The sequence below is a fragment of the Cornus florida genome, unplaced genomic scaffold (assembly GCF_030987335.1).
Source record: "Cornus florida cultivar Cherokee Brave unplaced genomic scaffold, ASM3098733v1 CherokeeBrave_3.0.0_Hap2_Chr07, whole genome shotgun sequence".
NCBI classification, from domain to species: Eukaryota; Viridiplantae; Streptophyta; class Magnoliopsida; order Cornales; family Cornaceae; genus Cornus; species Cornus florida.
This window is the reverse complement of record NW_026775577.1, coordinates 59215180-59238363: the sequence shown is the minus strand read 5'-3', so window position 1 is coordinate 59238363 and position 23184 is coordinate 59215180. Positions and strand designations below refer to the sequence as shown.

At 36.7% G+C, this 23184-nt stretch overlaps 2 protein-coding genes across 3 annotated transcripts; both read right to left on the bottom strand.

Moving 5' to 3' along the window:
* Positions 1-69: 69 nt before the first annotated feature.
* On the bottom strand, positions 70-7390 carry LOC132267244 (uncharacterized). The gene is made up of 7 exons (XM_059768347.1): positions 6745-7390; positions 5031-5278; positions 3566-3721; positions 3276-3432; positions 2962-3104; positions 2792-2827; positions 70-1291 (listed from the first exon to the last, which is right to left on the bottom strand). The coding sequence occupies exons 1-7, from the start codon at positions 6818-6820 to the stop codon at positions 488-490; spliced, it is 1620 nt and encodes a 539-aa protein (XP_059624330.1). The 5' UTR covers positions 6821-7390; the 3' UTR covers positions 70-487.
* Positions 7391-9628: 2238 nt separating this feature from the next.
* LOC132267243 (uncharacterized) lies at positions 9629-16624 on the bottom strand. Of its 2 annotated transcripts, none has more exons than XM_059768344.1 (5): positions 16132-16624; positions 12677-14278; positions 10985-11182; positions 10733-10884; positions 9629-10552 (listed from the first exon to the last, which is right to left on the bottom strand). In XM_059768344.1, exons 2-5 carry the CDS (start codon positions 14259-14261, stop codon positions 10085-10087), a joined length of 2403 nt encoding a protein of 800 aa, XP_059624327.1. In that variant the 5' UTR covers positions 14262-14278; positions 16132-16624; the 3' UTR covers positions 9629-10084. The 2 variants fall into 2 exon arrangements, with proteins under 2 accessions (XP_059624327.1, XP_059624328.1); XM_059768345.1 differs by having other exon boundaries at positions 12677-14262.
* Positions 16625-23184: the final 6560 nt, after the last annotated feature.

Genomic DNA, 23184 nt, shown 5'->3' with positions numbered 1-23184 from the left:
GTGCTTCAAATCACCACACATTCAAGGCAATAGCTTTAGTGAACTTCAAACCACAGCAGAACAGGTCCATTCCACAAATCACAAGAAATTAATTATCCAATGAGAAAGGCAATGCTTTATCAGGTTTGACTTGCCAATACAAAATTGTCAGCTGCCTCTGGAACAACATTTTACAAGTATAATTTATGAGGAGAAAAAGGAAATAATAGCAAAGACAAATGAAAGACAACAACAGATGGTGGACACAGAGATTGTCCATTGACCCTAAATCTGACTTGGCCTGACAATGGAAATATCATTTCTATTCTTCACCTGCACTGTCAGTTGCTCTATGGATGCATAAACCTATTTAATTATTGTCAAGACCTCTCTATATCTAGTATCTCAACTCAACCAATTTGCACAAACAAATGTCCAAAAATTCTCCACAAAAAAAACACTGCCTAAACATGTCAATTGATTGGACTATTTACTTGAAGACCTTTTCTCACTGAGAATGATAAGGGTGAGCATAGTACATCATACTAGGTGGCTGGAGAGGTCCAAGAGGTTGAAAATTAAGAGGCCCCGGTAGTTGCTGAGGTGAAGGTATCGGTTGCTGCTGAGTTAATGCAGATGACTGGTGGGGTAATGTTAGTGGTTGCTGTTGAGATATCTGCAATGGTTGCTGGGTAAATGGCACCATCGGACTCATCATGTGTGGAGTGGGTGGGAACGGCCCTGATGTCAAGGGTGGAATGCTACTGTAATTATATGAACTCACAATCCCTCCTGATGGTTGCAAATAATGTTGGGAAGGTGGGTTAGAAAGTATATGGTATTGGGCTTGGGAGATGGGGGTGCGACTCTGCATGGTTGGTTGAGGTAGCAAAACTGATTGATAAGGATTGTTTGGTGGAGCAGTGAACGGCTGTCCTTGCATAAAGACATTGGGATCTGAAACAGGAATGGATTGTTCTGCTTTTGGCGTTGAATAGGTAGCTGAATTGATGGGAGATGTGAAAGAATTGGACAGTGTGGAAGCCTTGGTCAGTCCTGTGTTTTTTGCCTCTTCAGCTGCAAATGTAGAGAGAACAGAAGTCATGATATATTGAGAGGAGCTAGAAGCTGCAAGCTTGTCAGCAACCTCAGCTGCAATGGCAGCAGCTGTCTTCTTTGGTGCTTGTCCCGCTTTAGCATTTGCATCTGTTGATGTTGGGTTTGTGGTTGATGGTTTTGAAACAGCAACATAATTTTCATCATCAAGCCGCTTCCGCATGTTGCCGGCTTCCTCTGCCTGCACCTCTGCTACCTGAAAAGGGATTAAAAGTGATACATTAACATCTGGTTGGCATATATTATTTGGCAGAGGTCCTAATTTTATTAACACCCTTTCTCTAGATACCTATGCCAACTGGTGAGACTCGATAGGAAGTACAAGGCACTGTTTTCATCTTACAAATAATTTGAAACTCAAACAGGTTTCATTTCCATTCACAAATACTAGATTTCTTAGTTACTGAGGATGTTCAAATTCTAAAAAATTAAAAGCCAGGGAAAAAAAATATCAAGGTTTATTCAAGTGGAATAAGTTCCTTTCGGAATATATATATGTAACGAAGTACAGTTGGCGCAATGCGTTTTCGTCTTCTTTTTCTTTTCTTTCTTCTTTTTTTGTTTTAGTCAAGAGTCAGAATTGATAAGATTGGACCTGAATATGAATGCACAGTTCAACTATGGGCACAAAACTCCAAAATGGTCATAATCGTTTAGAGGAGATTGAAGTCACAAGGACATAAATACCTTTCCTGTTCTGGTTCAGAATGACAGGTGCTATGGTTCAGGATGATAGTTCTAATCAATATTATCTAAGGCCTTAAATTTAGGGTTCAGCTGCTTCAGCACCACTCAGTACTAGAGTTGTTTAGGACCCTCTTGATTTCAGCCACATCCGTATCTGGCCCAACAGGTGGTGGGTCCCACTGGAAGTCTCTAATCAGGTTGCTATTGGACCACTTCAGTACATGAGTGGAGCCCGGAGCCCGGAGCCCGGAGCCCAGCCTGACGTCTAAAATCAGGTTGCTATTAAACCACTCCGGTACAGAAGCAGAGTGGCCAGGAGCTCAACCCCTAAAATAACAGCTAATTGAATGACAAAAGAGTAATAACATTGAATTATCAAACCGTCCCCTACTAAACTAGCCTGCCAGTTGTACATCAGTCTTTCATAATTTCAATCTACTTGCACAGGTTTGACAATGGTCTATCAATGATAAATATTTGCTAGACTATATATATGTATATATATATATATATTTAAATTTGGAAAAAACATGTGTCTAGCAATGATCTGTTTGCATGATGTTTATGATAATACATTCCATAAATTGAATACAATGTTAGAAGTTGGAACAGATATTTTGATTGAAACTCGACACCATTACAACAGAATTTTATATGCATAGACAATGTCAATAACGTCCCAGACAAATTCTCTATTCAAAGATAATAATTCCGTTCTTAGCATTTCACTTGATCTTCGTTACTTTTCCCCAAACTTTCATTAATTTATTCCACTTCTTGTTTGACAAAATACAGAACCTGAACCTGTCTCAACAAAGGTTTTGACAGTTTTTAGCAGCCTAGTAAGTACTATCAAGAAGAGACAAGGCATATAGAAACTATAGTGCAGTGGACAAGCAAAATCATACTAAACACACGCCCCATCTTTATCAAACCAAAAGAAAGCAATAAACAAGTGAACTAGGAAACAAGAAATAATTAATTAAGGGCAAATTCATCAGATACATACCTGCATCTGAGTGCGAACATTCTCTAATTCCGACTCCTGAAAATTTTCAAAATTAAAGCACATTGAATTGCACAGCGTTTACTGTCCAAAATGCATACATCACTGAACAAGTTAACACTTTTTACACATAAATGAAGTAGAAACTTATAATTAGTTAAGGAACCAAGTACCTGTTCATGCAGAGCTTGCTGTAACTGAGATACAAGGGCCACTCTATTTGATTCAACTATCTTCAATTTGACAATACACTGTTTCAAAAGAGTCTCTTCCTCCTCTAGATCTTTGGACAAAGTTTTTCGCTTTGGATCCTTTGCTGAGTGACAAAAATACCAAGCTTTAGATGCCCAGATGTGGAAAGCATCAGAGTATGAGCATTTAAGCACCCTTAGAGGAAAAGAATAAAAACAAGAATGCCAAATTTTAGGGATCCATTTCAGTACATCCTACATGCCAGACATTAACTGCAAAATCATTATCAGCCTACCTTTGCTACAGGCAAGGTCAACATCTTTCTCCATTTTCCTAACACGATGGGCAGCAGACTTGCATTTACTCATCTCTTCATCTTCACTAGGATGTTCACTGAGAACCAAGTGAAATGCTGACACTATCCTTTCTGCTGAGCCTCCAATGGTTAATTTCTATTGAGCAAGGCAATGATTTAGATGGAAGCAATATAGTTAGACGATAATAAGCAGATGAACAGAAATAAATGCCTGAAATTAGACAAATTTGATGAAGGAAGGAGGGTAGAGGAAGTGTCTTGGTTCTGACCGTTTTTATTGAGCGTGAATCCCTTTTTACAATTCTCACAGAACGAGAACGCTTTTTTCTGAACTCCAAGGGTGGGGACAATTCTTCTCCAAGCATTACATTTTTAAGGCTCCGTGATCGGGATCCAAATACTCTCCTTTCTTCCCATATAGAAACCTATCAATTATCTAAGCATTAGTTTATTAGATCAGATCACATCACTACCATTATTAAAGTAAATGATGCAACCTAGTGGGCTTACAGACAACACTATGGTATCTCAATGATCTCATATATTAATACTTCATGAATAACTTAAATTGAAGACCGGAAAGAGATATGGAAAAGATAACAAATACAGAAAAGGACATGAAAATACTCTACGGGTCAGTTTGCTTTGAGAGTTTTGTACTCACTCCCCTTTTGAGCGCTTCTAATGAAATCTTACTTATCCAAAAAAAACAATTAAAGGTTTGCTTTGAGAGAAATGGAGGGATGGGATATGAAAGGATATGAGAGGAAACCATATCTTGTGCTTGTTACAAAATCACAAGGAAATGGAGGGGTTTACTAGCCCCCCAACTGTGGTTTTGCTATCCTCCAAAATAAATGGGGGGAAATGGAAGGAAAGGATAACAAGTTCAATGACACTTTTATGACACCGCTTTTACCCTTAAATTTATGGACAAAAACAAAATACCTTCACTCCATTAAATATAAAGGGTTTACTAGCCCTCCAACAGTGGTTTTGCTATCCTTCAAAAAAATGGGGGGAAATGGAAGGAAAGGATAACAAGTTCAATGACACTTTTATGACACCGCTTTTACCCTTAAATTTATGGACAAAAACAAAATTCCCTTCAGTCCTTTAAATATAAAAGGGTATAGTTGTAAATTCAAAAAAAAAATGGTTCCCTTCATTATCCCAAACATTTTTTAGGTGTTAACACTATTTCTTCAATATTTACTGGGAAAAAACACAAAATTTTCCTTACTTTTCCATCATTAATCAACCAAACACGGTGAGAGGTTAACACTATCCTCTCCATTCTTTTCTTTTCTCTCATAACTAAATTTTTTCTTTTTCTTTCCCCCTCCTGCTACACCAAATACTGCCTAAATGTAAGAGGTCGTACCCAGTGCACGAGCCTGCCACATTAAGGAGGGTCCAGGAAAGGTAGATGGTAGGCAGCCTTACCCCTATTTCTAGAGAGGATGATTCCAAGACTTGAAACCCGCCCCACTGCAGATTTCATTAGAGATGAGCACTTGACCATTATTAAGTGCTGTGACCTACCTCAAACACTGCTAAAACGTTAACAGATAAAGATAATAGTGCTTTGATCGCTGGAAATTGTCATATGAACAATCTTCCAAAAATCAGAAAGGAAATAAATATTCCAAAATTACAAGAATAATAGGGGAGGTGAGATTTAATGAGCTAACTTTTCTCCTATCTCCTAAGCAAAACATGAAAGGGGCATACCAATCTGGACACCACATTCTTTCCGTGATCATCACCTTTCTCTAATAAATCTTTGACTGCTGCAGGAAGAACCTTCCAAAATTCATTAACAAATTCATTTCCTTTACGCTTGCTATTCTGCAGGATGTCATTTGCAAGATACAGAAGGGGAACTTTTTGAACCATCTGCGAACTATGGAACTGCTTATCCCATGTTGCAACAACCAGCTCTGCCTTGCTCCGGTGAAAAATACACCAATGTGACAATGCTATGTAGGAAAGTCAAAATAACAAACAGCAACACAAAGAATATAAGAGAAAATGCCAACACGAAAGATAGCAATAAATTAATTTGATTCCCTCTTTAATTGGATCATCATAGAAAATCACAAGAAATTATGAGAAGTGTAGGATAACAATACCAACCAAAGTTGGCTTCAATCAATATTATCATATAGTTTAAAATATAAAAATAAAATAAAAAATTTTGAAAAATGAATATGGCATTATGCTGATTCTAGATCATTTTATAATATTGGCATGTCCAGACCTGTTAGAGCAATGTTTATCAGTGTCCAAGAAGTGCCAGAGTATAAAACATATCCTACAATAGTTGGATACAACTCCTGTACAGAAGTATTCATGCGACCTAAATTACTTTTGAAAAGGAAAACAAAAAAAGTTACGTTTCCTGTCACTTTTTCCATTTGTAACTTTTGCAAGGCAAAGTACTAAAAAAACATACTTGAACATGTTAAAACCTCAAATCTCTTTATTCTCACTGTCCATTTGAAATGAACTGGAAACACTTGATAATGGCCCATCTACTAATCCTTTTACTATCAACAACTTCCACTGGAAACACATCATGAAATTGTACAAATTTTACATATAGTTATACTTATTTATATATCAGTCTCTGCTTGTACAAATTAAAAGGATAGCCCCTCTTGCATTTCAAAACAAAATTGTCACTATCAAACCTTATATCCTAATTCCTAAACAAGCCAACTTCCAAATGAAAAAACTGAAAGTACTGTACCTCATTCATTTCCTGTCCATCTTTCATTTCTTAGGTAAATTCAAATTCTATCCCAGTCAAAAATGGAAAAATAAATGAAAAATAACTACAGATTAAAACATATAAAGTTTTCTGTTATTTTCAAATTGTAAATAAAAATTGTGAGATGGATTAATAACGAGAATGAAAATAAAGGATTGTGATTAAAAGAGACCTAATCTTATTAATGAACATTTGAACAGGGAGAAAAGGGTAGGAAAGAAACCATTATTTTCCAATTATCCACTCTTAACTGAGCTACAAAAATTTAAAAGAGGTTGTACTTTTCGGCTTTAAGCCTTAGCACTTTGGGTAAAAATGGATAATTGAACATCTTAGCCCCCATGCAATGAGTCTTACCCACATCAGGTAAAGTATCAACCACTATAAAAATGAAAGACATTCCCCATTTGGGTAGAATCAATTTCTACAAAAACAACAGCAAGTCACCATCAGGGATAATCAAATTCGGCAAAAAAAAGAGCATCAGTCACTACATATTTATCTTCCTTGAACCATTCAGGAAGAATGAATAAAGGTGAAAAATATAGGCAAGAAATCTTATTCCAATCAATCAAAAGAACAATTCCAAAGCATGCATAATTATTAAATAACAAATGGGTAGAAATCTTAACAATAAATTTTTTATAAAAAAAAAATATATAGGGAGGATACTTTCAATACACTGTTGAGTGCTGTTGAGCTTGGAGAACTTGTCTGCAAGTATCTGTTCACTGAAGAGACTATTCATTCCACCTGATAATGCCTCACCACCCACACCCCCAAACAGAAAAGGAAAAAAGAAGCACTGGAACTCCAAACTGAAAAAAATTCAGATCTTTAAACCCTAAAAATCAGTATAGGGACTAAGTTCAATTCTGACAGAACAAATTGAACATTAGGTATCTATCGAATTTGGCAAATGCAGGAAGAGGCACGAAATGAGATATAGAAATAATTGAGGAATTGCATGGTGACAGTAGAAACTCCCAGGACCAATTCTTGAAAACAGCGGCGAATCAAACCAGTACCAATGACAAATCACAGGGAATGAGGTTACAAAGAGAGAGAGAGAGAGAAAGGGGGAGGATTGAAGAGGTCACGAGGGTTTCGATTAGCTTCTGACACGAATGAGAAGGGTCGAGAGATTCTATAAAACCTAGAACCAGAAACGTTCTCTGGTTTTACACATACAGCAGAAATGTATGTGTCAAATAAAAGCAAAGTGGAGAGAGAAAGAACAGAGAGAGAGTGAGTTGCAATAGTCGCAGTGAGAGTTTTTGTAGCTCTTCTCCGTCTAGAAGGAAAGCAAAATGGGGCCTAATGTCACAAATCTTGGTTTTGGCGACTCATATACACGGAGTACTTGATACGAGTACTTTGCTAGCTGAGTGTCAAATTCCTATTGACGTGGCATGTCAAGACATTATAAATGAGCTGACGGATCAAACACATTTAATTATTTTTAATACAAATACGAAATTTTTATTTAACACAATTAGGAAAACCGGCTATATCTAATAAGCTGACACGTTTAGTTAATTCGCTGTAAATGAATTCATGGATCGAACATATTTAATTATTGTGTCAATCGAATCAATATAATCAAATCAAACTCAAACTCACTTTATCTTAATATCATGTTTAAGTCGTGTTAACGCGTCATGTCAATTATTATCACCCTTAAATACCACATGAATTATTAAAAAAAACTCACTGCACACATGTTTTCCATTTAAAGGGGGGCTAACTGCACACATGTTAGCTGTGTTACATGGACTCGACAGTGTTAGAATCCGGTGTGTGCTATGAATGGTCTAATGCAATACGTACTGTAGAGGATCCGTTCAAATTTTGGTTTTCGCAGACTCATATACTTATTAGTTATGTTAAATGGACTCAGGCGTGTTAGGATCCGGTGTGTGTTATGAATAGTTTAATGCAATACGTATTGTAAAGGATCACTTCTCGAGTTGGGTACCTGTGTCAAGTACATGTATGTATTCACGGTCGGATGTGTCAAATCCCTAAAAATAAGAACACACATGAACATTGCTAAATAAATATTTATTTAATTTGTTCATTATATAATATATTATTCATTGGATATGCTTTTTATATGCATGTCCAATTAAGAGTGTCGATAGTAATGTATGTCCAAAATATTAAATTTTATAACTTTTGAAGATTCTATTAGGGGTGCACACGGTTCGGTTCCTTACGGTTCCGGTTGGAACCAGAACCGTTTCACAATGGTTCCTAAAAAACGGAACCGGAACCGAAACCGAAACCGGAACCGTATAGATTAGAACCGAACCGTAAAACCGGTTCGGTTCCATGAGAACCGTTAACCATGAGTTGAGAGACAGCGGCTGAAGCTTGCGAACCCGAACTGGAACAGCGGACGATGGAAACTGAAAGATATGGGTTTTGATTTTTTTAACAATCTGAAATGATATGCCGAATTGCCTATATGTGTTTTGAACTTTTGATTCTTGCAGACAGATCTAAAATATATGGGTTTTGAACTTCTAATTCTTGTAGATTTTGTAGTTTACAGTTGCAGAGAGAGAGGGGGGGGCGGGGGGGGCGGGGGCAAGTTTAGAAGTTGCACGAGAGAGAGGGGCGAACTTGAGAATTGAGAGACAGAGGCTGAAGCTTGCGAACCCGAACTAGAACAACGGGCGATGGAAACTGAAAGATATGGGTTTTGATATTTTGAACAATCTGAAATGATATGCCGATATGGGTTTTGAAATTTTGATTCTTGCAGACATATCTGAATATTTATGGGTTTTGAACTTCTGATTCTTGTAGATTTTGTAGTTTACAGTTGGAGAGAGAGAGGGCAAGTTCAGAGTAACTCTGTTTAGATGAGAGATTGAGAAGAGGCGAGGACTGATAGAGTGAGAGATCTAACATTTAGGGCAAAAAACTAAAAAACATCTCTCCCTTCAGCGTATTCCACAATAAAATAGTGGTAAAGTCTCCGCATGAAAAAGAGTGTTTCTTTGTTTAAAAAATAAATAAATAATTGGATCCGCATGTATGTGTTATATATTTGTGTTTGGCCAACGGGCTACATCCATGTCACTTACTTTAAAACCGTCAATTTGTGCCCTACTCAATTCTTAAATGGAGTTGAACCAGAAGGTTTTGGCACTTCGGTGAAATTAAATATTCCAAATCCGAAGACAATGCTAGATTTATTTACAAAAGAACATATACTTGGAGGGCCATAATATAAATTTAATTAAAATAATAAAGGAACCAAATTTTGAATGAAAAACCTCAACCCAACTTAGATTTGCGGTAATGGTGATTCTAAAATTATCATATAGAATCCACAAATAAAAAAAGCTTCTTTTCCTTGGGATGATCATTACCATCATCCACTCAAACCCAAATCAGCCTGCAATCAACAAAAGTCCGGAAATCGGCTTCACAATTCTAGAAATGCCCCATATAGGAATCGGCTAAAAAAAAAAAAAAACACACACACGGGGTATATTTCACATACAGGAGAGCATATACACGAGAACGATGACACTCCTGCATATAGCCATGAAGCTTCCAAACAATATTAGATACCACCAATATGTAGCTTCTACATTTTTCACCGATTATAAAGTTTGAATCTATTAAGATTCATACTACAATATCATCCATTAGAAAGTAAGATGCTAATTAAAAGTTCAATGAAGTTGAATCTCTTGCTCAATAGAAAACAAGAACAGACCGAAAGTCGAGTTGATTCACTCACAAAGAGACGTCCCAATTCGTGGGTTCTTAGACTAACCTAAACTCAGGCTCAACCAAAACAAGTCCCGGAAAAATCAAGTGCACCAACAAACCTGCTCCTTCCATACCTCGCCTGGAAAGCCTGTTCCCACAAGTCACACACCCTGCAGACCTGCATAAGTACAATTGTATGACACTTTTCGTACCATTGTTTTACACTGACCAATTCATTAGGAATCCAAATAGAAGCTGGTTTGGGTATACTCTAATGCCTCTACTTCTCGACATTTTTCCCCTGTGCCTTCAGCTTTACTTGTTCGTCTGTCAACGGTAAGTAGTAAATACGAGGCATCGCTTTGGTTTTCCTAAAGAGATCATCTAAAGTGACAATCGGAGGGTCAACTTTCTCAGGAAGTGGAGGCGGGGGTGGAAGAGGAAGCCGTTCCCTTGGTGTGAGAGGGTTAGACAAAGGTGGTGGTGGTGGAAGAGGGGGTGGAGGAAGAAGCTGCTGCCTCTGGACTTGATGACGTGGAGAAGGTTGAGGTGGCAAGGAGGGTGAAGCAGAAGGTATGGGAGTGCCACTACATACAGGTGTGGAAGCAGACTGTGGAGGAGTCTCCACCCTTGACTTGACTTCCTCGGGAACAACAAACTCGGCCATCAAAAGGCGTCCTCCATTAGGAGGCCATTGTAAGTTGTGCACAGCATTTCGAGTCTCTATGGCTTCTTCCACTGATGAATACTGCATCAACAGGGTAAATACCAAAAAACATGTATATTTCAATCAGTCTGAAGATACGAAGAACATGACTTGTGCATAGAAAAATAGAAATCCTATATACATCACAAATTATCATGAATATAGTATCATCACGCATGCATCCGTAAGACACACACACACACACAGATTATTAAGACTTACAGTGACGTAGCAGTGGGTTTTGATATGGTCCATCCAGAAACTGGTGACAGTACCAGTTTTTCCCAGAAATTCTTGCACAGCCTTTAGTGTAAAAGGGCGCAGAAAATGATCAATTCTGAGAGAATTAGTAGGAGGTTTTGGTGATGGTGGAACTGTCAAAAGAAAAGAATAAACCACACAATTCAGATTCTGAAGTACTCATTGCAGATGCAGTGAATTTAAATTCTAAATACAAGAATCATGGCAACTAACCAACACGTTTATCTGGTTCATTCTCACTAACTGTGGAGTCAGATCTAGAGAAGTTGCCTTTCAAAGTAGTAGACGGCAATTTGTCCTTGGGTGTACTAGAAGAGGCAAGGTTAATGCTTTGCGGCTCAAGAACTTTAAGACTTTCAGAGTTCCATCTGCGCCTCTTTGGAGTCTCGTTGTTACCAACTGCTGCTTGGTCTGAGAATACAGCTCATTAAAATAAATATGAATATGGCCAAAAGAAACTAATTTTTAGTAAGCAAAAGAACTGGTGAAAATGGAAACTGCAAGACTATTTCATATTTCAATGTATTATGAAACAACTTCAATGGTCAGCATGAACTGCCGAAGGAGGAAGCATTACAATGAAGAATGACTATCGGACAACCAAAAGTTTCAGCTGCCTTTTCATGTCTAAACTGATTCACAATGGTAGCTAGAGGGGCTCCTAGGCCATTAAAGGCTAGGCATTCCCTCGATGCTCAGGCGCCTCTTACGTATCACTTTTCTACAAAGTGGTTGCCACATGTTCCTTAGTTATTAAGATTGACTTGCATATAAACTTCAAGAGTCAACCAAATCAAACAAGCACCAACTACTCAGCTAATGAAATAAATTAAATAGAACTGTTATATCATACAAGAACAACACAAAGATGAACAATACTAATTAACATCATTATTTAAGTTAAACAAACGTCTATGGATCAGATAGCCAACCAGCACTATCTCATTGATGGGGTATGGTTAAGTCAATCCAAAATCAACTGCAGACACCTTTCTCAGAAGTTAATTCCCCAGCCTGTAATGTATCTTCCAGGGCTCCAAGAGAAACTCCGGTCGTGCTATATTGTCTCAAACTTCTATTTCTTCTGCAACCTCAATTACTAAGAATTCATTATCTGCTTATCTGGATTTTATTTCAGAAACGTTCTCATTTCTCAAGTATAGTTCTATTATCTAAAAAACTAAAGACGGCAAAGGTTATTATAGAACACTTAAATTGCAATTGTTTGACAAGAAAGCAGATGTTTTAGGGACTGTTAGATATCATGTTTAAAAAATATTTTCCTGTTCTTAAAAAAATAAAGACATGACACAACGAAGTTCACTAGCGGAGCACATTATGAAACCTTTTTTTTACCCAAACAGCCCATTGTCTGGAAGCTACCAGTTGGTGTTGGCTACATGATTCATGTTTCACCATTCAATCCATCAAGCCAAAATCTCAATTAAACCATGATTATGTAATAATATCCTTCCTGAATATCATATCCTCAATTAACCCATGTCAGTTCTGATCTTCCCCTTTTCCTAGTATTACCCTCAATTAACGCTTGCTAATGAATATGACAAAACATACAAGTATGGCATTGCCAATGCGGTTTACATTATAATAACTGTCACCTAATTTCATTCTCTCACTTTGTAAACAGCAAAGCCTGTGGAATTATTCTTAACCAGGATTCATCATATAATAGCTGTCACCTAACTTTATACAGATACATTGATGCATTGGTTGAAATGAATCAACGGACAATAATGACACAGTTCACACCTCCGGATACAACCTTTAACTAACAAAGAACTATATAGAATTATATAAGTAAATGAAAAGATTATGCAAAAGCATGCAGACAATACTGTGGACAAAAATGCAACAGATGGAAAAGACTTCAGAAGCAAGGCTTACCATGAAGCTTTCTTTTCACAGTGGGTGCAGCAGCAAGAGCTTTCTTATTTTCACCATGACTGTCTTTCTTGTCCGCAGGTATATCAACCCGCATAACATTAGCAAGACCATCCTCCTTCACCACATGTACTTCAGTTTTCTCACTCCTATCTCCAACTTCATCAGTATTGTATTTAGAATCAATTTGCTTACTCTCCAATGCATCCTCCTCCATGGAATCCTCACCAGAACTTCGGTCTAGATTTAATTTTTCAGAAGAACCCACATCAGCACTATCATTTTTCTTGCTCATCTCTCTATTTGCAGCATTGTTGTCATCCCTCTCCTCAACAGATACTTTGCTTTCACGTGGTTCTTCAACATCCATTGGATGTAGTTTGCCACCATCTGCGACAACATTGCTGAATGATGGCTGCACCATTTCAGGCCTAACATCTAGTTCTAATTTGACATTATCAGCAATTATATTATCCTTTAGTTCATTCTTTTCATTAATTGAGACACAATCAGAAGAAACAGAATCAGATTTTACTTGAAACCCTAAAACAGGGCTGACCTCAGATACCTGGTTGTTTGGATCAGAAGAGTTGAGCTTGACATCCTCTTGAGGAGGCTTTGGATCCTTGTTCTCTAGCTGGGGCCCCAAATCCCTACTGCCATTCTGGATTTCATTGTTTTGAGACTCTTGAACGCTTGATTCCATCTCAGGCACCACACTCTCAGTAACAGTAACAGTGGTTTCCACAGAAGCTGCATGAACAATCAGCCCTTCATTCCTAGCGGAATCAGTACCACCCATTTCATGAGGTGGCTTTTGATCCTTGTTCTCGAGCTGGGGCTTCAAATCCCCACTGTCATTTTGGATTTCATTGTTTTGAGACTCTTGGACGCTTGATTCAATCACAGGCACCACACTCTCAGTGACAGTAACCGTGGTTTCCAAAGAAGCTGCATGAACTATCAGCTCTTCATTCCTAGAAGAATCAGTACCACCCATTTCAAGAGGAGGCTTTTGATCCTTGTTCTCAATCTGGGGCTTCAAATCCCCACTGTCATTCTGGATTTCATTGTTTTGAGACTCTTGAACACTTGATTCTATCTCAGGTACCACACTCTCAGTAACTGTAACTGTGGTTTCCTCAGAAGCTGCATGAACTATCAGCTCTTCATTCCTAGCAGAATCAGTACCACCCATTATTTCCTCTTGAACTTCTCCTTCACCCAATGATGCCACATTATCACCCATGTGAACCTGAAACATTCCACCATCAATCTCCTTTCTGTTATTACCGTGATCTATTGTGTCCCTGGCCCTTTCATCACTAAATGGCACCATATCTGCATCTTTTGACACCACCTCATGTTGGGAAACAGTATCAAACCCATTATCAATGTTTTCCTTAGCAATTTCACAATCATTGCGAATCGCCTCATCCAATCGTTTTACCAAATCTTCTTTCAACCCCCTTGTCGTCAATTTCCGTCTCTTAAGCTCTTCTTTTAGCTCTGTTACCTTCCACTGATCAATTGGTCGGTTGTCAAGAACTGGATATGATGACGACATCTTATGTGCCAACTTTTCCATTCTGGCAAAAACCCAACCTGATTAGACCATTGAATTTGTTACACAATTAGCAACTCAAACAATTCACATAAACAAACAAAGGTTAGTCCAACATGGAAAAACTGAAAGGACTGCTGAGCTGGATATAAACAGCTTTTAGATTAAGGTAAAATAAGAGAGAGAGAGAGAGAGAGAGGAAAAAAAAAAAAAAAACTCATGCAAATAAGCCACTTGTTTCAGCAAAGGGAATCATAGACTAGTAATTTATTACAAATTTTTATAATAAAAATAAAAATAAATAAATAAAACTATTGAATATCATCAAATAACTTTGGTCCCATCAGCAACACTGCTAACCGAACATTTCCCCCAGTGACACACCCCACCCCCACCCCAGTGTTATTAAAGGCCCAAGGGCTAGAGGTCTTTTGGAGCCTAGGCGCGAGGCGCGCGCCTCAAGTGAAGTGAGACGCACAATTGAAAATGTAAACTGCCATAAAACATTCATATCTCATAAGTCATATCAATATTCTAAAACTTATTATCAAATATAAAAAAGCAAATACATCAACTAAACAAGTATCCAACAACCATAAAATAGAGCACAAATTTGTTTTCTTGAAAGGCAACGCATAATTTGTTTTTTTGAATGGCAAAATAGCGCACAAAAAGAAATAAATCTGCCAAAAAAAAAAAAAAAAATCTGCTAACAAGAAAAAGGCGCAGAGACGGAAGAAGTAGATGAAGAGAGAGAAGTAGATGAGAAGAGAGAGAAAGTGTTAAAGAAAAAAAGGAGAAAAAAACGAGCCCCACCAAAAAAAAGAGACTAGGATAGAAGAGAACTAGACGAAGATAGAGATGTAAACAAATATAAGAAGGGAGGAGTAGAGGAGAGGACAAGAGAGAGAAGTAGAGGAGAAGAAGAAGAAAGAACTAACGTGGCTTCGTCGTTCATCTCTGCAACTAGGGCTTCGTCTCACTCCTCACTCTTTCTCTGTTCGGTTGACACTACTCTTGGGCTTTCTTATTTGTTTATCCTTTTGAAAAAAAGTTTCTTTTCTTGAAAGCTTGGGCTTTCTTATTTGTTTATTTGTTTATTAAGTTGCAAAAAGGGTCCCTTTTTGGCTTAAAAAAAAAAAAGAATAATCATAGTTTTTTTTAAAAAAACAATCAGCTAAACACGACGAGGCGCAACCGAGGCGCGCGCAACATCAGTGAGCCTGGGATGACAACAGGCGTGCCTAGGCCTTTAACAACACTGCCCCACCCTAGATATCCTACATGTTAAAGAACTGCCCAGCAAAACCTATTCTAATACAGTAATTTAAATGAAAATAGATTTAAAAAAATAATAATTAAAACGGAAACCACCTTATCACTATTTCTAGTACCATCACAGCAATTGTTAATAGCCATCGCCCCATCATCAACACACTAAAAGCCAACCATCATCAACACCGTCCCTGTATGTCCAAACGACACAAAACCACAACCACCACCTCACATCCTATGGCCACTGCCTCTCATCACATTCCACTAATTACCTCAAAAAAGATATATTTGACCTATTTTATAGGCATAGTTGAAACAAATGGTACATATTACTGGACATTATCTCAATGAACACTTATCCTGATGCTAGCAACCGATGAAATTAGTTTCACCTTGGAGAATATTTTCTATTGAAACAAACAAATGCCTAAAAGAGGGAGTTGTTCATACAATCCAATTTTCTTAAGAAACAAACAGATCTCTCAAAAGAAAGAGAAACCTTGATAGTGCCCAATTATCAACCCTTCAAATGATTCAAGACCCAAGACATGCAGACACTAAAATCCAAATAAAAACAAACAATAAAGCGAAAAAACGTAAGGATTGCAAAAGTACTCACAGTGATGGACGATTCACGAACTCCAAACGCTGAAAAAGATCCACACTTCCTTACGAGAAAGGTGTGGAGGTACGAAACCCTAATTTAATCAGAACAAAAAACCAACCATTAGAAAGAACACATATACATACATATGTATATATATCGAAGTAACCCACAAACAAAAAAAAAAAAAAAACGAAAAGTGGGGGGGAAAAAAAAAAAATTAGAGCGTTCACAAATCTCGATCCTGTTTATGAAAAAAAAAAAAATGAAATCTTTCCTGAAATCAACGAAAACACAAAAGCGAAAAAAAAAAAAGAAATTTTCTAAAACAGAGAAAATATGAGAAAAAAAATTATAGGAGAGAGAGAACAGAAGACGATTTATTGTGAAGAGTTTTGGAATTATGGGGAAGTTAAAGAGTGGGACTTTTTAGGGTTTTTGGTTCTTTTTAGTTTTCGACGATGAAAGAGGGCGATGAGAGGAAAAGAGTATTGATATAACTGCTCCTGAGTTGGGCTGCGTGGTGTTGAATCATCAAGCCTACTACTTTTTATGGGCTTTGTGTGGATTGGAGTCATTGGGCCTAGTAAAGTAGTGCAGTGATAGCATATATATATATATATATATATATATATATCAATATCTATCTATTATTAAAAGTACAAATGCAGTATTATATTATTAAAAGTACAAATGTTGTATTTAGTGTGCAGGAATAGAATAAAATGAAATACTTATTCCAATCATTCATTTGTTTGGTATGTAATTTAAAGTGGGAATGGTCATTCAATTAGAATGAAAATTCATTCCACAACTAAACCTATGGAATATTAGAATGGTCATTCTATTCCTAAGTAATTTTTTTTAAAAAAATCAACTCTCCAAAACACCTTCATGTTCTAAGTCCAAAAACAACCATTACCTTCCACTACAACCACCTTTGTTTTTCACCACCACCACCACTACCATCGCCTTCCACCACGGCCACTGCCACTGACTTTCACCATTGCCTACTGTTTTCCACCACCACCACTGCCTTTCACCACCGACACCGCCTTCTTTTGCCGCAACCACCACCACCGCTACCACCATATTTCACCACAACTACCACCGCCACTGCCACCACCGTTATCGCCATCCACCGCCACCACCTTCCACCGCCATTGCTTTTCACCACCACCACCGCCTTTCACCACCGTCACCGCCTTCTATCGCCATTGCCTTCTACCGCCACCACCATTATTGTGATACCCCTCGATTCTAGAGCCACGGGTGATCAATTCCGAGCACAGATCCGAGGGATACCAAACAAGTAAGTATATAAACAAGCATTGAGTACAAAAGAAAGAAATAATAAATAAGCTGAAAGAAATCTAAATAATAATCCTTAAAATTTTAATTAAATAATCCAATATTTCTAAAACCTCCAATATTATTACAACTCGAGAATCCATCTAGTGGACCCCTAATAATATTCCAAAATAAAATAACTAAACTGAAAGAAAAATTCAAAACTAAAACATGAAGAATAGTCCTACGTAGTCGGAAGAGTGAGTAACTATCTCTGCTCGGCACAAACAAGCTCTAACACTGGAACTGTCGAACACCTGAACCCACGAACAAATTCTACTCTACTACAATCCAAACAGAGACCCGATACACATATACATCCTAGACAACTCAACAATAGCTAAATAGTCCATATATATATAAATACACACTAAGGACGCTCACTGGATTATAGGTCTGTCTCAACCTAAATAGAAGGTAACATGTAAATCGCACATAAAATGGGCATGTATACCTAGACATACCAGGGCACCCATATGTCAACTATATTCAGTTATCCATCCTGGGCAATATACGCACTCTAATCATGATCCTAAGACTCAAGCTCATATCATGGCACCATAATCATATATATATAAAGTCTGTAGAAGCCTAACACAAAAAATGCCATCCATCTGATATAGTGGCCTAACGTAAATAAGTAGGACTTAACTCTATGGTTAATCAATTCCCTTAGAGCATCTCCAATACAATGCTATATTGCATGCTATTTCTAATATAATGCTATATTGCATGCTATTTCTAATATATATTTTAAAAAGATCATAAAAAATTTCACCAAATAGGATTTAGTTTCCAAAACAAGAATTACAGACCTTGATCATAAAAATAGAATTACAGAAAAAAAAAAAAAAAATTAAAACAAAACCCATACATACAAGTTGGCAGTTGCAGAGTGAGAGGGGGGCAAGCTTGAGAGTTGAGAGACAGTGGCTAAAGCTTGCGAAGGGTGGGCCCGAACTAGAATAGCGGGCGATGGAAACTGAAAGATATGGGTTTTGATTTTTTGAACAATCTGAAATGATATGGCCGAGAAAGGGGGCAAGTTTAGTGAGAACGAGAATAGAGATGGATGCGTTTGGGGAGGCTGAAATGATTTGCCTTAAATATATACTATATTTTTCCTTGGGTCATGGGCCTATAAATTATATAGTTAAATATATATAAATTATATAGTTAATTACATGGGTGATGGGCTCTCTTTTTTTCTTTTGTTTTTTTTTTTTTTGGTCATTTTTTGATTAGATATTTTAGATTTTTGCTTCTTTTTAATTAGGTTTAATTTTAGTTTCCTTCTAATGTCTACAACTTGACTTGGAATGTGCCTAATATTAATATTTCTGATGCAAATATGAATTGTGGGAATGGTAGTTGAAAAAGAATGGTGGTTGTATCAAAAAATAGCATTTTGCATAAAATGCACCATTGAAGCAGAATTGATAAAATGTAGCATTTTGACACTGTAGTATCTGTCAAAATATAGATTTGGCATGTGAAAATGACTTTTAGCATTGGAGATGGTCTTATATAGCCAAGTAGGTAGGACTTAACTTTTTATTAGTTAATCCATCCATAAGATGCCACTATCCCATACTGGTGCATCACATCTATGTAGTCCAATAATTGATGAAATAAATAAATAATACATCAATTAATCCAGAGATAATATGATACACATCATACAAATAAATATTGCAATTATTTAGGCAATACAATAGTTTAAATAGCATGTAGCTAACTTATCTTCCAAGTAACTAGCCTACACCTCAGATAAACCATATAAAGTTTCATAAATATTGTTTAAAACCGTTTAAACATTAATTTCAATTGTTAAAGCAATTAAATTAATCATTTCATCCAATCTAAACAACATATAGGTTATTTAATTTCCAAACTATCCACCTCCTTAGCATAAATATGTATATTATGCATTCTGGGATCTTCCCATGTCCATTAAACCCATCTGTAAGGATTAAATCCAGTTTAAAATGATTCTGGTCCTTAAAACTCAAAAACCCAAGTCACAACCCAACTGAGGAGGCTCGGTTGCCAACTGAGTCAGCTCGGTTGTCAACCGAGTTGGCTCGATTACCAATCGAGTCGGCTCAGTTGGAACTAAAAGTGTCTTCTTCGCCAGTTCAGCCCCTGTAAACCCTAAAACTCCATAGTTAAAAGTCCTAAGCTCCAATCTAAGTCCCATACGTCCACACTAAATTATTTTAAGTGTTTTTGTATGCAAAGATTCAACTTAAACAACAGTTCATGCATCAACAATCTAAGAATAAAGAAATCAAGAACATGAAACTAAAAACATACAATCCTCTGTTTTAGTTCAATTAAGCATGCATAATAATTCAGTTTAATTGTTTAAGTCTCCTGGAATATCCTAGGCATGTATAGAAACACAAATCAAAGGGAGAGAGTAAGAGAAGAACTTGCCTCTAAGGTTTTTGGATCAAAACCTTAACTCTTTCTTCTCTGATTTTCTGGCGACTTACGCTGCCGTCAAACCTCTCTGCTATTCCATGCTAGCCCAGACACAGACCCTCATTTCTTCCCCTTGGGTTCGGCTTTGAACTCCCTTGGCCGAATCTCCTTCTTCCTCTCAAAACTCTCGGCTCTTTATATTCTCACGTCCTCTCTCTATATCTGCTTAATGGTTTGTAACAACCCTATGCAGACTTATAATATGTATATAAATAGGCATAAAATAAAACCCTAATCCCAATCCCATTACAACTCCTAAAACTGGCGTGAAAGATAAGTAAAAGGAAAAAAAAAAAAAAATAAAACTAATATAGTTACTTTATATATTAACTATATATATATATCTATATATATATATATATATATATATATATATATTCATTTATATATATACATATATACTCTGTCTGCCTCAACGTGATAATATTACATACATGGTGTCGTCTTGAACCAACAAGTTAAAACGTGTTAAAAAGTGGCCAAGTTTGAATTTATAAAGTGCCACTACTACCTCTAACTACTAATATAGCCAGGGTGAGTAGGGATCGTCCCAAGGGAAAGGAAGCAATATTGATATGGAAACAACGTTGGACTAGTAGGTCGAGTGATCAAAGATATTTTGATTGGTTAATTAAACTACAATGTTAAATAAATTTAATATAAAGCAATTAAAGTAAATAAAGGGTAGAGAATAAGAGAGAGGGATCTTAGAACTTAAATGTCAACACTAAACATCACCTTTCTAGACACTCAATGTGTAATGAATGAGGGGAAATATATGTTGTAATACTAATATGTGTGATTGATTGAATCAACAGGTATTGATGACTAATTAAGTATACATTATCTAGATAACCTAATGAATAACACAATATATCAAACTAAGCCATGATTCTTTCCTTTAAGCTCACAACCAAAATACATTAACAAGCTAGAGAATTATACTACTTGCATTCATAAGCATGGAATATCAAACAACAAGCATGGATTGTCCTCCCATCTAAGAGAGTAAGGCAACTATACTACAACTAAGCTAGTGACATGAAAATTAAACTAATTAAACTAAGGTAGAGGAACAATTCATCAAGAAATGGGTATGAACCATCAAACAAACCACAAGAGTATTCCATTAAAGTACCATACCTTGACAATCTTTAGATTCATAGCATCAACACACATAGACATGCATCAATAACACAAAACCTAGAGATAAACATATGAACATCTATTCTAGCATACATAGACATATGAGTAGAATGAAATGATCAATTGGAAGTATTAAACAACACAAATCATTACAGAAACAAGATTCATAGATAAATCAAATGTCAAGACAAGAATTACAACACAAATCCCCTCAAAATACAAAACATCAAGATCTAGAATGCATGCTTAGGGCTAACTCTAGCCCCAAGAAGATGTTTAGCCACTCAATGATGTAGTCATCCAACCCTCAAGGGCCATCTCCATGGTAGGAATGATCTTCTTCTTGATGGAAACCCTAGATGAATGGAAGAACTCCCAAATAGTGTGTATCTCTCTAATCTCTAGACTCCTCTAACCTCTCTCTCCAAGCTTGTATATCTAAGATTGTATATCTCCTCCCCTTTTATAAAAATGGCTCAAAATCCTAATATAGGTAACTCAAGTGTCACACCCAATGGTCAAGCCTCGTGCACTAGAGCCCCTTAAATGATTGCACCACGAGCCATCTTTTAATGAGTTGGACTCTGGCTTTTTTTCGAACTTGAAAGGGTTCGATCGATCGAAGTTTGGTGAGATTGATCGAACCATGGTGGCGCCTTTTGGAATACTAACAGATCTGAGATATTTTCAGGATATTTTAGGAAAAAGATAAATGTGGTAGGTGGGGATAAGATCAAAGAAGTTAGATCGATCGAAAGGATGTTGAATCGATCGAAGATGAAAATTCTTGGGGATAAGGACAAGAGGCTCGATCCATCTTGATAAGGCTGGATCGATGACTGTGAGATCGATCGAAGATTTGTCTGATCGATCGAAACTTGCTGTTTTCCACCACTTTGCTTCCAGTTTGCTCTTTTCTTCCATTTAGCTTGAGATTATTTCTTTTATGCTCTAATTTGGCTGGATTGACTTATTTTGGGGATAAATGCCTAAAAAGGTAATAACACGAAATTAGTTTAAAATAGAAAAATACGATAGATAAAGGTCCTAGAATACTCGAACTTAAAGGGTTTAAATACGCACTTTTCAGGGCTCATCAATATAATATAATATATATAACTTATAATTACATATAATATATTAATTATATAACTATTAATCAGTAATTAATAATAATAGTTACAATTATAATAATATCCTTATATGCATATATGCCCATATATATATGTATAACATCCATGGGTTTAAACCTATCCAAGTAGTCTATACGACCCATGGGTTTGGTCCATCACTACTAACCATAATCCTTAAAATAAAATAAAATAAATCAAATAAAACAAATAAGATAACATTTAAACCATTTAATTCTTAGCAAATAATCACAAGTAAGCACCTAACAATTAAACAACAAATATACATCATTTAACACCCAATTTAAAATAAATAAGTATTTCAAGTAAACACATAATCAATTAATTCAAATAAACAATTAAACAAATAGCCAAGAAATCAAATAAATAATTAAAAATATAATTAAAACAATTAATAAAATACCGAGACTATCCTTTTAAAATTAGGGGTATTACATTTTTCCCCCTAACAAAAGGAATTCCGTTCTCGGAATTCGCTCTTACCTTATTCCATAATTTCTGGAAACTGTGAGCGAATGACATCCTCCCGTTCCCAAGTGAACTCAGCGTCATTATGATGGCTCCACTGGACACGCACTAATGGTCTGACCTTATTGCGAAGAATTTGATTCCGACGGTCTACAATACGACACGGTGGTTCCACATATGTTGCATCCGGTTGCAACTCAATCTCACCAACATCGATATGCTGATAACGATCCTCATTTCGCAGAAATTTTCGCAACATGGAAACATGGAACACATTGTGGACATGATGTAAATGATCCGGAAGTGCTAACCGATAAGCCACAACTCCAACTCGATCCGTAATCATGAATGGACCGACAAATCGCAGTGATGACTTTCTTTTCCTCCCAAAGTGCATTACTCCCTTCATATGAGACGTCTTGAGTAAAACCTGATCGCCAACCTGAAATTCTAATGTACGAGTATG

Coding starts and splice junctions, on each gene's coding strand:
- LOC132267244 (XM_059768347.1), bottom strand. CDS start 6,820: ATGAATAGTCTCTTCAGTGAACAGATACTTGCAGACAAGTTCTCCAAG. Junction 3,433..3,565: donor ATTCACGCTCAATAAAAACG/GTCAGAACCAAG, acceptor CTTGCTCAATAG/AAATTAACCATTGGAGGCTC. Junction 1,292..2,791: donor ATGTTCGCACTCAGATGCAG/GTATGTATCTGA, acceptor ATCCCTTTTCAG/GTAGCAGAGGTGCAGGCAGA.
- LOC132267243 (XM_059768344.1), bottom strand. CDS start 14,261: ATGGAAAAGTTGGCACATAAGATGTCGTCATCATATCCAGTTCTTGAC. Junction 11,183..12,676: donor TGTGAAAAGAAAGCTTCATG/GTAAGCCTTGCT, acceptor CTGTATTCTCAG/ACCAAGCAGCAGTTGGTAAC. Junction 10,885..10,984: donor TGAACCAGATAAACGTGTTG/GTTAGTTGCCAT, acceptor TTCTTTTGACAG/TTCCACCATCACCAAAACCT.